This window comes from Limulus polyphemus, unplaced genomic scaffold (assembly GCF_000517525.1).
Source record: "Limulus polyphemus unplaced genomic scaffold, Limulus_polyphemus-2.1.2 Scaffold7592, whole genome shotgun sequence".
Taxonomy (NCBI): domain Eukaryota; kingdom Metazoa; phylum Arthropoda; class Merostomata; order Xiphosura; family Limulidae; genus Limulus; species Limulus polyphemus.
The window spans coordinates 9413-21372 of record NW_013673202.1 but is presented as its reverse complement, the minus strand read 5'-3'; the positions used below and the strand labels follow the sequence as shown (position 1 = coordinate 21372).

At 36.7% G+C, this 11960-nt stretch overlaps 1 protein-coding gene across 1 annotated transcript in view; it reads left to right on the top strand.

The window, feature by feature from the left end:
• Positions 1 to 11960, top strand: part of LOC106474716 (Down syndrome cell adhesion molecule-like protein Dscam2) — a gene marked incomplete at both ends in the record, with an annotated part of 31802 nt that overhangs the window by 11281 nt on the left and 8561 nt on the right. The window contains 6 exons of the mRNA XM_022403015.1: positions 3350 to 3498; positions 5442 to 5567; positions 8104 to 8274; positions 8473 to 8543; positions 9805 to 10033; positions 11135 to 11233. Of these exons, the coding sequence (XP_022258723.1) occupies positions 3350 to 3498; positions 5442 to 5567; positions 8104 to 8274; positions 8473 to 8543; positions 9805 to 10033; positions 11135 to 11233 (845 nt within the window). The remainder of the gene's footprint in view (positions 1 to 3349; positions 3499 to 5441; positions 5568 to 8103; positions 8275 to 8472; positions 8544 to 9804; positions 10034 to 11134; positions 11234 to 11960) is intronic.

Sequence of the window (11960 nt, the reverse complement as noted above, 5' to 3'; positions counted from 1 at the left end):
TTTTACTTGAGTTAAAAACCACCAGGAACTCCAAAGTAAACATCAACTAAGGTAAACAAACATCAGTTTACACCTGATAAAATATTAACGTTTTACTTGAGTTAAAAACCACCAGGAACTCCAAAGTAAACATCAACTAAGGTAAACAAACATCAGTTTACACCTGATAAAATATTAACGTTTTACTTGAGTTAAAAACCACCAGGAACTCCAAAGTAAACATCAACAAAGGTAAACAAACATCACTTTACACCTGATAAAATATTAACGTTTTACTTGAGTTAAAAACCACCAGGAACTCCAAAGTAAACATCAACAAAGGTAAACAAACATCACTTTACACCTGATAAAATATTAACGTTTTACTTGAGTTAAAAATCACCAGAAACTTACAAAAATTATTTGAACAAACAAAATATGGCCAACAAGTATTTATTTTGTTAACTAAACACTTCTTTTGACTCAAAAATCATGGCCAGAAGATAAAGTCAAGAAGATGGCTCACTATTGCTTATCATGTTATAAGATCATCAAACTATCTGTGAAAGAAGTTAGCTCAGAGTGATTATGTGTTTGTTAGTTTTATTATACTGAGAAAAGTTTACGTTTGTCTGACTCTCTTTATACATACATTGGTTAATTTCTTCTTCTCTCGCTTCTCGTGAGAAGTTTTTCATCAGCAGAAAAGGTACAGCATACCCAGCAGAGGGCTGCACTCATAAACTTTAAAAAGTCATTTGTACAAATTTCGGATCCATTTCTGTAACTTTGGTTGCTTCTCTGGGTTTGTAATGTATTATACAGGCACAAGGGCACGGACCTGTCCAAATGTTTCTCATGTTTTACACGGTGGCATGGACCTATTCAAATATTTGTAATGCTTTAAACTGGGGCCCGAATCTGTTAAAATGTGTGAACCACTTTAGAATTTCTATCTAGTTACTTGAATATTGTCTAAATCAATTTCAAACACAATTTCAGATTTGGCTGTCTGTCTACAAAAAACTAAAACTAATCCCCATACAGACCATGGTAACACCTCACAATGATAGGTATTAATGCCCATACAGACCATGGTAACACCTCACCATGAAGTGCTACATGTCAATCCCCATACAGACAATGGTAACACCTCACAGTGATAGGTGTCAATCCCCATACAGACAATGGTAACACCTCACAGTGATAGGTGTCAATCCCCATATAGACGATGGTAACACCTCACAGTGATAGGTGTCAATCCCCATACAGACGATGGTAACACCTCACAGTGATAGGTGTCAATCTCCATATAGACGATGGTAACACCTCACAGTGATAGTTGTCAATCTCCATATAGACGATGGTAGCACCTCACAGTGATAGGTGTCAATCCTCATATAAGCAATGGTAACACCTCACAGTTATAGGTGTCAATCTCCATATAGACGACGGTAACACCTCACAGAGATAGGTGTCAATCCCCATACAGACAATGGTAACACCTCACAGTGATAGGTATCAATCCCCATACAGACAGTGGTAACACCTCACAGTGATACGTGTCAATCCCCATACAGACAATGGTAACACCTCACAGTGATACGTGTCAATCCCCATACAGACAGTGGTAACACCTCAGAATGATAGGTGTCAATCCCCATACAGACAATGGTAACTACCCTATAATATACTCAATACTAAATTTATTACTATTGTCCAGGTTTCAGTAAAATATTCATAGCCGTTTTTTCTGTAGTGGCTTGTAAAACTATAATCTATTACAAATATACACACCTTGTTTACTATAATAAAACGTGCGTTTCCGACTAGTATAACGGTGCTAAATGCCTTCTACATTTCTGTAATGCATGAATGGCTTCGAAGAGCTTATGTTCGTAGCAAAGAAGAATTTAGAAAATTTTAGAGTTTGGAAATCTCGACTTTCAAGAATCAACTTTAAAATAGCCCTACAATCTTCGTAGGAGTTTGTTTAGTAGCTGTGCATAGATTTTGGCGCAGTTTACCTAGCAGTGTTTTGCTGTAGGCTTCGGTGCTTGAATGGTTTTGAAGAGAAACTTGGTCAGTAGCGATGAAAAACTGATAAAACTCTCTATCTCTTTCAATAATCAACATAAAAATAGTCCTATGACCTGCGTAGAAGTTTTTTTAGTAAGTTTTCCCAGATTTGAATAAAATATACTTAGCCGTTTTTTTTTCTGTAGGCTTGTGAAACAAAAAGAGTAATAAGAACAAAGGGTGAATTTTAAATTTTGTCTAACAATAGAAATATCAACTTTTTTTTTCTATCAATATTTTAGCAGCCTTAGTCATAGATGGTCATGAGTGTTGTTTCAAGAACAAGTCTACTTTTGAAGATGGTGTTTTTTTTTTTTGTCATATTCCTGGGCGAACACATTATAATTTTTTCATTAATCCAAAAGAGACCGTTAATGATAAATATTAATCTAAGGATATTTGTATATTATTAGCGTAATAAGATATTATTTTCACTATGAAAGGTTAGGAAATATTTCTACAAGTATCATAGAGTGTTTGTTTCAGAATTTCGTGTAACACTAAATAGGATTACTCGTTTGTTTGTATTTCTAAAGTAAGGTCACACTGGGTTATCTGCTATGTCCACCGCTGGGAATCGAGCCCCGTTTTTTAGCTTACTGTTATCCAATCGGGGTACGACTACACAAGAAATTACCTCTCCTAGACGCCTCTAATTTTACACTGCTAGACTAGAAGAAAGACACCTAGTCTGTTTCTTTATTATTAAGCACAAAACTGCTCAACAAGCCCATCACGGGTATCGAAACCCGGATTTTAACGTTACAAGTTTTCAGGTTAACCACTAACCTCAGTGTCTCAGCGGCAAGACTGAGAGCTCACACTGCCAAATCCGGGTTTCGATACTCGTGATGGGCACAGTATAGCTCACTGTGTAGCTTTGCGATTAACAACAAACAAAACCTACCACTTAGCTACTAGAGGGCGCATCAAGTCAACAGCAGCCACCACCAACTCGAACTACTCTCTTCTGACATACTATTTGAATTTGAATGCCTCTCTTATAGCACACCCAAAATGCTCAGCTTGTAATGTATCGTGAATTCCCAAATTCTTTGTTCAGACACGCTTTCCTCTAGGCTACTCTCGGTCCATATCATATTTTAGTATTTGCATGAGGTCCAAACAGTAGTATACGTGTGTCTAAAGTGTCCCAAATTGTTATTAATTAAGTTGCTGGTCCAAACGTTTCAATATTTAACCAATAAAAATTGTATTATAGCCAGTAGTTTGTTAGTTGTTGTTAATTCTGGGTCCTAAAAGTGAAAATACAGTTGACACTCTGAACTAGGTACACAGTGGACACGACAGTGAACGATGACATCACAAGTTCCGAGTTGATAATCTACTCAGCCAGTAGAACGGATTCTGGGATCTACATGTGTCAGGCAAGGAATAACTGGGGCAATGATGACCGAAACCTTCAACTACAGGTGTTAGGTGAGAGCTTTTTGTTGAAAAAATTAATATATAAAGTAGGATATAAATACAGTACTAGTTAGGCTTCGCGGTTTCCAGCTAAACTAAGGTTCAGAGTTTGTAGGATATAAATACAGTACTAGTTAGGCTTCGCGGTTTCCAGCTAAACATAAAGTTCAGAGTTTGTAGGATATAAATACAGTACTAGTTAGGCTTCGCGGTTTCCAGCTAAACGTAAGGTTCAGAGTTTGTAGGATATAAATACAGTACTAGTTAGGCTTCGCGGTTTCCAACTAAACATAAGGTTCAGTGTTTGTAGGATAAACCACATCACTAGTTAGGCTTCGCGATTTCCATCTAAACAAAAGCCTCGGAGTTTTGTAGGATAAAAACACATCACTAGTTACGCTTCCTTCAGTCAACTATTTTTTTTAAAGTTCAAGTACAATTCAAATTTTCAATTTTAAGAACTTAAAGACAATTCATTAATGGTTCCCGTAAAACAAGAACCGGTGACGTTAAAGGTCAAGAACAGGTGGCGTTAAAGGTTAAAGATCAGGAACATATGGTGTTAAAGGAACTGTTAAATCTTCAGATAGGGAAGCAGTTGTTAAACCTAAAGCAAACAAGTAATTATCGTTCGCTGTGTAAAAAAGTTATATTCCATTATTTACTTAATGCTAGTTTCATCAACAGTATTAGTCAAATGTTTGATATATATATGTAAATTTGTCCGTTAATATATGTTTAATTTACTATTATCAGTATACATTTTTTAAACTACGAGGTTTCTTTGCACTATTAGCTTATTATATGAATTTAAGCTACACCTAAATTTCCGAACCCGCCTCATCCTCTTGACATATTATTGGAATTACGGCCGAAAGTGTTGATAACAGCGAGGTATTTGCCTGATGAATCAATGAAGTGTAATTATGATAATTGTTTTTATTAGTTTTGTTTTTAGTTTTGGATAGTAAGAACGATATATGAAATTAGTTATGTAAATTGATTAGTTGATAATTCCCATCTGTAATAAGCCTTAAATAACTTTATTAATTTATAACAAAACAAAAATATTCAAAATCAGTTTATCAAAATAATATAAATGTATGATAATTCAGTAATCGTTCTGGTAGCTTGAACTATGACCATATTTATTTTACTCACATGACGCCTACATATGTGACGTCAACTGAGAAAGTTAAGTTCTTGTATCTAAATGTGACGACCCCCAGTTGCACAGCTGAAAGTATCAGGGCTCCCACCGCTAAAAATCGGGTTTCGATACTCGTGAGGAGCGCAGCACAGATATGTAATTGTGTATCTTTGTGCTTACCAACAAACAAACAACAAGAAAAAACTAAATCTGTTATGATAACAAGTTTGTTTTTTTATTTGTTTGTTTTTGAATTTCGCGCAAAGCTGTAAGACTAGAGGGAAGGCAGCTAGTCATCACCACCCACCGCCAACTCTTGGGCTACTCTTTTACCAACGAATAGTGGGATTGACCGTCACATTATAACGCCCCCACGGCTGAAAGGGCGAGCATGTTTGGTGGGATGCGGATTCGAACCCGCGAGCCTCAGATTGTGAGTCGAGCGCCTTAACCACCTGGCCATGCGGGCCGTTATGATAACAAAACGACGAAATTTTCCACAACTAGTGTGCTGCCATCTAGTGATCAACTGAGTTTCTAGAAGTTGATTTGATGAATGCATATTGGCATAAAATTTGACATAACACAAATACTGTTACTTAGGTCTGACATGCTTATGGAATATCCATTAACATATAAACTGAATATGTTATAGATACAACGTAAATGAATTTATAAGTATTCCTTCTGCATCATTCACGAAAAACTATTTAACACCAGATGGCGTTATAATAGTTGTGACTTTAAATAAAATAATATTTCTAATGATTTACTCTAATATATATAATTATATTGAATTTTCTAGGTATTCCTGATTCACCTCGAAAAATACAAATCAAAAAGGTCGAAGCTCGTAGTGTCACTTTAGCTTGGTCTCAACCATTTGATGGAAATAGAAAACTCGTTAAATATATAGTCCACTACAAACAAGGTAAGCTGTCGTCCATATTAGACGGCTTCAAGCTCCTCTTTAATTCACTATATATATATATATATATATTTGTGTAGAAAAACAAGAAGAGATTATTTTATTGTTTTAGAGTATAACACATGCAAGAGAAACCTTCACAACAAACGTGGGTAATGTCACGTCTCTGGTCGTTTGTTAATTTCCCGTATAATTTCTTTCGGATGAAACTTTAGAGATACAAGTCGTTTCTTAAATAAAACTAGTTTATTCTTTTTCAATACAACTTTGCAATACACTTAATTTCCACAGTCACTTTAACTTCAACACACGCTATAATTCACAACGATTCACGCACTTTACTTACGGCCACTACCGCGCTTGACTCAATTGTCCGTCTCTATCTCTGCCCGTCTGCAATTCAATTCTTTGTGCTGTCACTTCTCGCCGGTCTTATATATACAGAATAGAGGGCGTGTCTGGCAAACACTCGAGCCTGAAATCTTCAATGCGTTACAAACAATTTTATATCTGTCCTTGGGGCTACAGTACACAACAAACTACTTTAGCTCTGTCTTTGGGGCTTCAGTACACTACAAACTATTTAGCTCTGTCCTTGGGGGCTTCAGTACACTACGAACTACTTTAGCTCTGTCTTTGGGGCTTCAGTAAACTACAAACTACTTTAGCTCTGTCTTTGGGGCTTCAGTACACTACAAACTACTTTAGCTCTATCTTTGGGGCTTCAGTACACTACAAACTACTTTAGCTCTGTCCTTGGGGGCTTCAGTACACTACGAACTACTTTAGCTCTGTCTTTGGGGCTTCAGTAAACTACAAACTACTTTAGCTTTGTCCTTGGGGCTTCAGTAAACTACAAACTACTTTATCTCTGTCCTTGGGGGCTTCAGTACATTACAGACAATTTGAACTCTGTTCTTTATTGTTAGATTTACAATACCTAATTTTAACATCACGCTCACTTTCGGAGATATTATGAACACTTAGCGTTAGTTAAGTTGTAATAAATCATATATTTTATTTTCAGAGGGCTTATTTACATTATTTATCTTTAAATGAATAAATTAACACTGTCAGAACTTCAATTCCAATCACGGCAGAAAAGAAATAATCGTATGTGCTTTTTGTAAATTTTAAAAACCATTTTCAAAGTTTCGGTTTCGGGAAAGCCCTCATTGGCTCAGCGGTAAGTCTTAAGGCTTTTCAGGCTAAAATTCGGATTTCGATACCCGAGGTGGACGCAGCACGAAGAACCCATTGTGTAGCTTTGTGCTTAACAACAAGTAAACAAATAAAATGCCCGACATGGCCAGGTGGTTAGGGCCCTCGATTCGCAATCTGAGGGTCGTGGGTTCGAATCCCCGTCCCACCAAACATGCTCGCCCTTTCAGCCGTGGGGACGTTATAATGTTATGGTCAATTCCACTATTTGTTGGTTAAAAAGTAGCCGAAGAGTTGGCAGTGGGTGGTGATGACTAGCTGCCTTCCCTGATTTAGGGACAAATAGCCCTCGTGTAGCTTTGCATGAAATTCAAACCAAACACTTAGGGATAGATAGACAGACAGACAGATGGATTCAGTTCATATTATGTTGAGTTTGGGAAACTCATGTCTCAAGTGTACAGCAGAGGGAAAATATCTGTATAATAAGATTCAGTATCTGTATGTCTATCACGTAACTCCTCCTGAACCGCTTGTCACACCGACTTCTAAGTGGTATCAAACGAATCGTCTCGATCCCGAGGTTTGCACAAAGATCATCTCACCCCTTGGGGAACACGGGGATTTCCCGAAAATCCCTACTCCTAAACTGCTGGACACAGCAACGACTTCTAAAGTTCTACAAAACGAATCGTTCGCAAAAGATAAAACTTTTCACCAAACCACTCAGGGAACCCGGGTATTTCGCGAAAACACTTTTACGGGGATTCCCTGAACGCGGATTCCAAATTTGTCATTGATTTACATTAGATCATGTAAGTAAGTAGACCTATTAATTATCGTTCGTAACTTGGTTAAAGAAATTAAAGTTACATTATACCGGCAATGATCATTAAACTGAAAAAGTGCAAAATAGTAGTTCAAGTATTAAATCTGTATCATAGTAAATGTGGGTAATAGGACCCACGGGTTCAATAATTAACAAAATAAATACCCCAAAAAAGTTCAAAAGTACGTCACATATCGCTTTAGTTTGTTTTGAAGCTACTCGAGGGCTACCCGCACCTAATTTAGCAGTGAAAGACTAGATGGAAGGCAGCTATTCAACACTACCCACCGCCAACTCTTGGGCTACTCTTTTACCAACGAATAATGGGATTGACCATCACAAAATAACGTCCCCGCGGCTGAAAGAGCGCACATGTTCGGTCACGAGGATTCAAATTCGCGATCCTCAGATTGAGAGTCGAGCACCATATCCTTCATGTCATGCGACGGCTTCCTTCCAACTCATGAATCTAATATTCAGTTTTTAGATATCCTTGAAGATGGCTGCCGCTCTGACGTAAACATTAAATTATTACTCATTATATTGCAGATTTAAATATTGGCCGCCAGGTGGATGAACTTATTTTAGAGCCAGACCAAAGAGAAGTTACCATCCGGGATTTGCAGCCAATGGCTCGCTACCACTTCACTTTATTTGCTGAAAATGACCTTGGGCGGAGTCTACCAAGTGACGTCATATCTGTTACGACAGACGGAGAAGGTAAGATCAGCGTCACTTCCACAAGTAAGCGGAATAAAACATAAAGTACTCAGATTTTGTTTCACTTTTTCTCTTTGTAATCAGACAAAGACACATAAAACCTGGATTACAAAGTTTTATAATTTCTCAAGAAAAGACAATTAAAGAATTTTATTAATATGCTTACCTATTAAAAAACAACAATCCTCTTTCTGGCAGCACCTCAAGACCCCCCACAAGACGTCGAGGTCGTGGCAACAACGTCCCACAGCCTACGTGTTTCATGGAAGGTGAAGGATTTATTGTAAATCACGTACAGTTAAGGGTTAAGATAAGCTTGGAAGGGTCAGTAATTTCACACTAGTAACCATGTAAATGTTTTATTCGTGTTTAACACACACACACATTCTTTTGCGCATATGTCATAGATAATGAGCATGGCACATGCACTTCCCGCCCCCTGTCGGAAGAACTTAAATGTTGATTTAATTTATTTAAATGCACTTTATAATCGTAGCCTTCATTTTAAGTTGCATTTTTATTAGTTTTATTGTTTGCTTGTTTGTTTGTAATTAAGCACAAAGCCATACATTAGGTTATCTTTGCAGGCCCACCACGGGTATCGAAACCCAGTTTCCAGCGTTGTAAGTCCGCAGACATACCGCTGTGCTTCTTATAGCAACTATACGAATAACCAACTATCCCTAATTTCTGTTATCATTTTAATTTTTTTCCTATTTATAATAGTGATGTTAAAATCCGTTAATTGATTATGGCAGACAAGAGTTGGTGGTGACATGATTTGTTGAACAATATCAATTACTTCAATACAAGCTTTCCTTCATAGAATTGTTTGCACTACAGAAGAACAATTACCTCAATACTAGCTTTCCTTGATAGAATTCAATACCAGTTTGTATTAACTAGAATTGTTTGTATTACAGAAGAACAATTACTTCAATACTAGCTTTCCTTGATAGAATTGTTTGTTCACCATTACAGAAGAACAATTACTTCAATACTAGCTTTCCTTGATAGAATTGTTTGTATTACAGAAGAACAATTACTTCAATACTAGCTTTCCTTGATAGAATTATTTGCACTACAGAAGAACAATTACTTCAATACAAGCTTTCCTTGATAGAATTGTTATTATTACAGAAGAACAATTACTTCAATACAAGCTTTCCTTGATAGAATTATTTGTATTACAGAAGAACAATTACTTCAATACTAGCTTTCCTTATGAGAGTTTTTTGTGTATAGTGTTATGATTTCTAACTCAAACGTGATTGAAAATGAAGTCATTCTTTAGCTGCGGTAGCTTTGTGGAATTTAGGGTTAAGTCTATTGCTTTAAACCAAATTTCATGTTTGCTATCTCTTTGTGCGTTATCAGCGTTAAAAATTAGAAAACTCATTTATTTCAATAACTCGGTGATTCCAACACCAACTACTTTTTAACTGTGTCTCTTTTACTTGATACTGAATACACTAAGTTTTTACTGTTCTTTTGAGATCGCTGATTAATGACGTATCTTATCTGTCAAAGGCTCCAGCTTTAAGACCCGAAAATACAAGACTTCAGGGTTATTATGTCGGTCATCGAATCTATGGTTCAGACGAGCCCTACATCTACAAGACTGTAAGAAAGGACAGTAATGTGGAGGAGCTGAGTGGACTGCTTCCTGGAAGGACTTATGAAGTTGTGGTTCAACCTTTTAACAGTAAAGGAGCGGGACCTGTTAGCAAGGAGTTTATTGTACAGACGCTTGAATTCGGTAAATTACTTTCTGTTTCATCAATACTCAATTTCCAGAAGTCTTAGTGGTTTCACAGTACAGATGTAGTAGTGCAGAAAGTATTCATCTTTTATTATTTTATTTATGTGTCCTCAGTGTTGCCATTACACAGACTCTGGTGTTTAGTAAGTTGTTTCTGGTGTTGCTATTACACAGACCATGGTGTTTGGTAAGTTGTTTCTGGTGTTGCTATTACACAGACCGTGGTGTTTGGTAAGTTGTTTCTGGTGTTGTCATCATACAGACCCTCGTGTTTGATAAGTTGGGTCTGGTGTTGTCATCACACAGACCCTCGTGTTTGGTAAGTTGTTCTTGGTTTTGTCATCATACAGACCCTGGTGTTTGGTAAGTTGTTTCTGGTTTTGTCATCATACAGACCCTCGTGTTTGGTAAGTTGGGTCTGGTGTTGTCATCATACAGACCCTCGTGTTTGGTAAGTTGTTCTTGGTTTTGTCATCATACAGACCCTCGTGTTTGGTAAGTTGTTCTTGGTTTTGTCATCATACAGACCCTCGTGTTTGGTAAGTTGTTTCTGGTGTTGTCATCATACAGACCCTCGTGTTTGGTAAGTTGTTCTTGGTTTTGTCATCATACAGACCCTCGTGTTTGGTAAGTTGTTCTTGGTTTTGTCATCATACAGACCCTAGTGTTTGGTAAGTTGTTTCTGGTGCTGTCATCATACAGACCCTCGTGTTTGGTAAGTTGGGTCTGGTTTTGATTTTCATTGTTGTTTAGTGTCTATGGTTTGTCGTTGTTACGATATATATATCTTTCATTATGTACAACATATTTTCCTTACTGCTTTTGAATATCCTCGACTTTGGATTTTGGTGATGTGTCAGATTTTGTCATAAAGATGTTCTGGAGTTTGTACGACATTGATAAAACTTCTACTTATTATATTTTGTGTTTGCTTTATTCCTAAAGCTGCAATATTGTATGAGTTTATATTTTAATTTGTATTCTTGTCGAGTTTATAAACATATTATCTCCCCGTCCTTAAGAAAACACTAGAGTCAAAGCTGTTTTGATATAAAAACGTCCTGGTTTAATAATCAATAAGTGTTTCTTACCACACAGATCCACCAAAACCGGTAAGTGTAACCACGTTATCATCTACGTCATCATCCGTTAAGCTTCATTGGACGAGAGCCAGAGGAGATGACCATCCAGTGGAAGGTACGTGGGCCACTTCACGATATTGTTACAGAATATTTTCTTCTCCACAATTGGCCATGTATTATTTACTTCTAACTACGTAAAGCACTTGTTGTACAAAAGTCATTGTTTCAACCAATATTGCTCCAAATTTAGGCTTAGCTGTAGAACAAGTAATATATTTATTCAGCTTTCTGTATTGTCCAGTTTATAAGTATTTCTATTATTGCTATTTTATAAAAACTATCTACTTCCAAATATTAATTTCCTAAGTCAGTTTCCATTTCTAATGCTAAATGCACACAGTTTCCAGCCCCCCCCCCCCCCACCCCAGTGACACAGCAATATATCTCCGGATTTAAAACGCTAAAAAATCGCGTTTCGATACCCGTGGTGGGCAAGCACAGATAGACCATTATGTAGCTTTGTGCTTAATTACAAACAAACAATCACATTTTCTATAATCTGTACATAATCAAACCTTTAATTCTGGGTAGTTGGTTTTATTTTAAAAACACATGATTCTAATCAGACTACTGCTTAATATTAAATGTCGCCATAACTTAAACTTTAATATTTCAAAGACTATTTTTCCCACTGTTTGTTATACAGGTTTAACCTGACAGTTAGATATCTGACAATATTTATACGAGACTGTTTTTCCCACTGTTTGTTATACAGGTTTAACCTGACAGTTAGATATCTGACAATATTTATACGAGACTGTTTTTCCCACTGTTTGTTATAC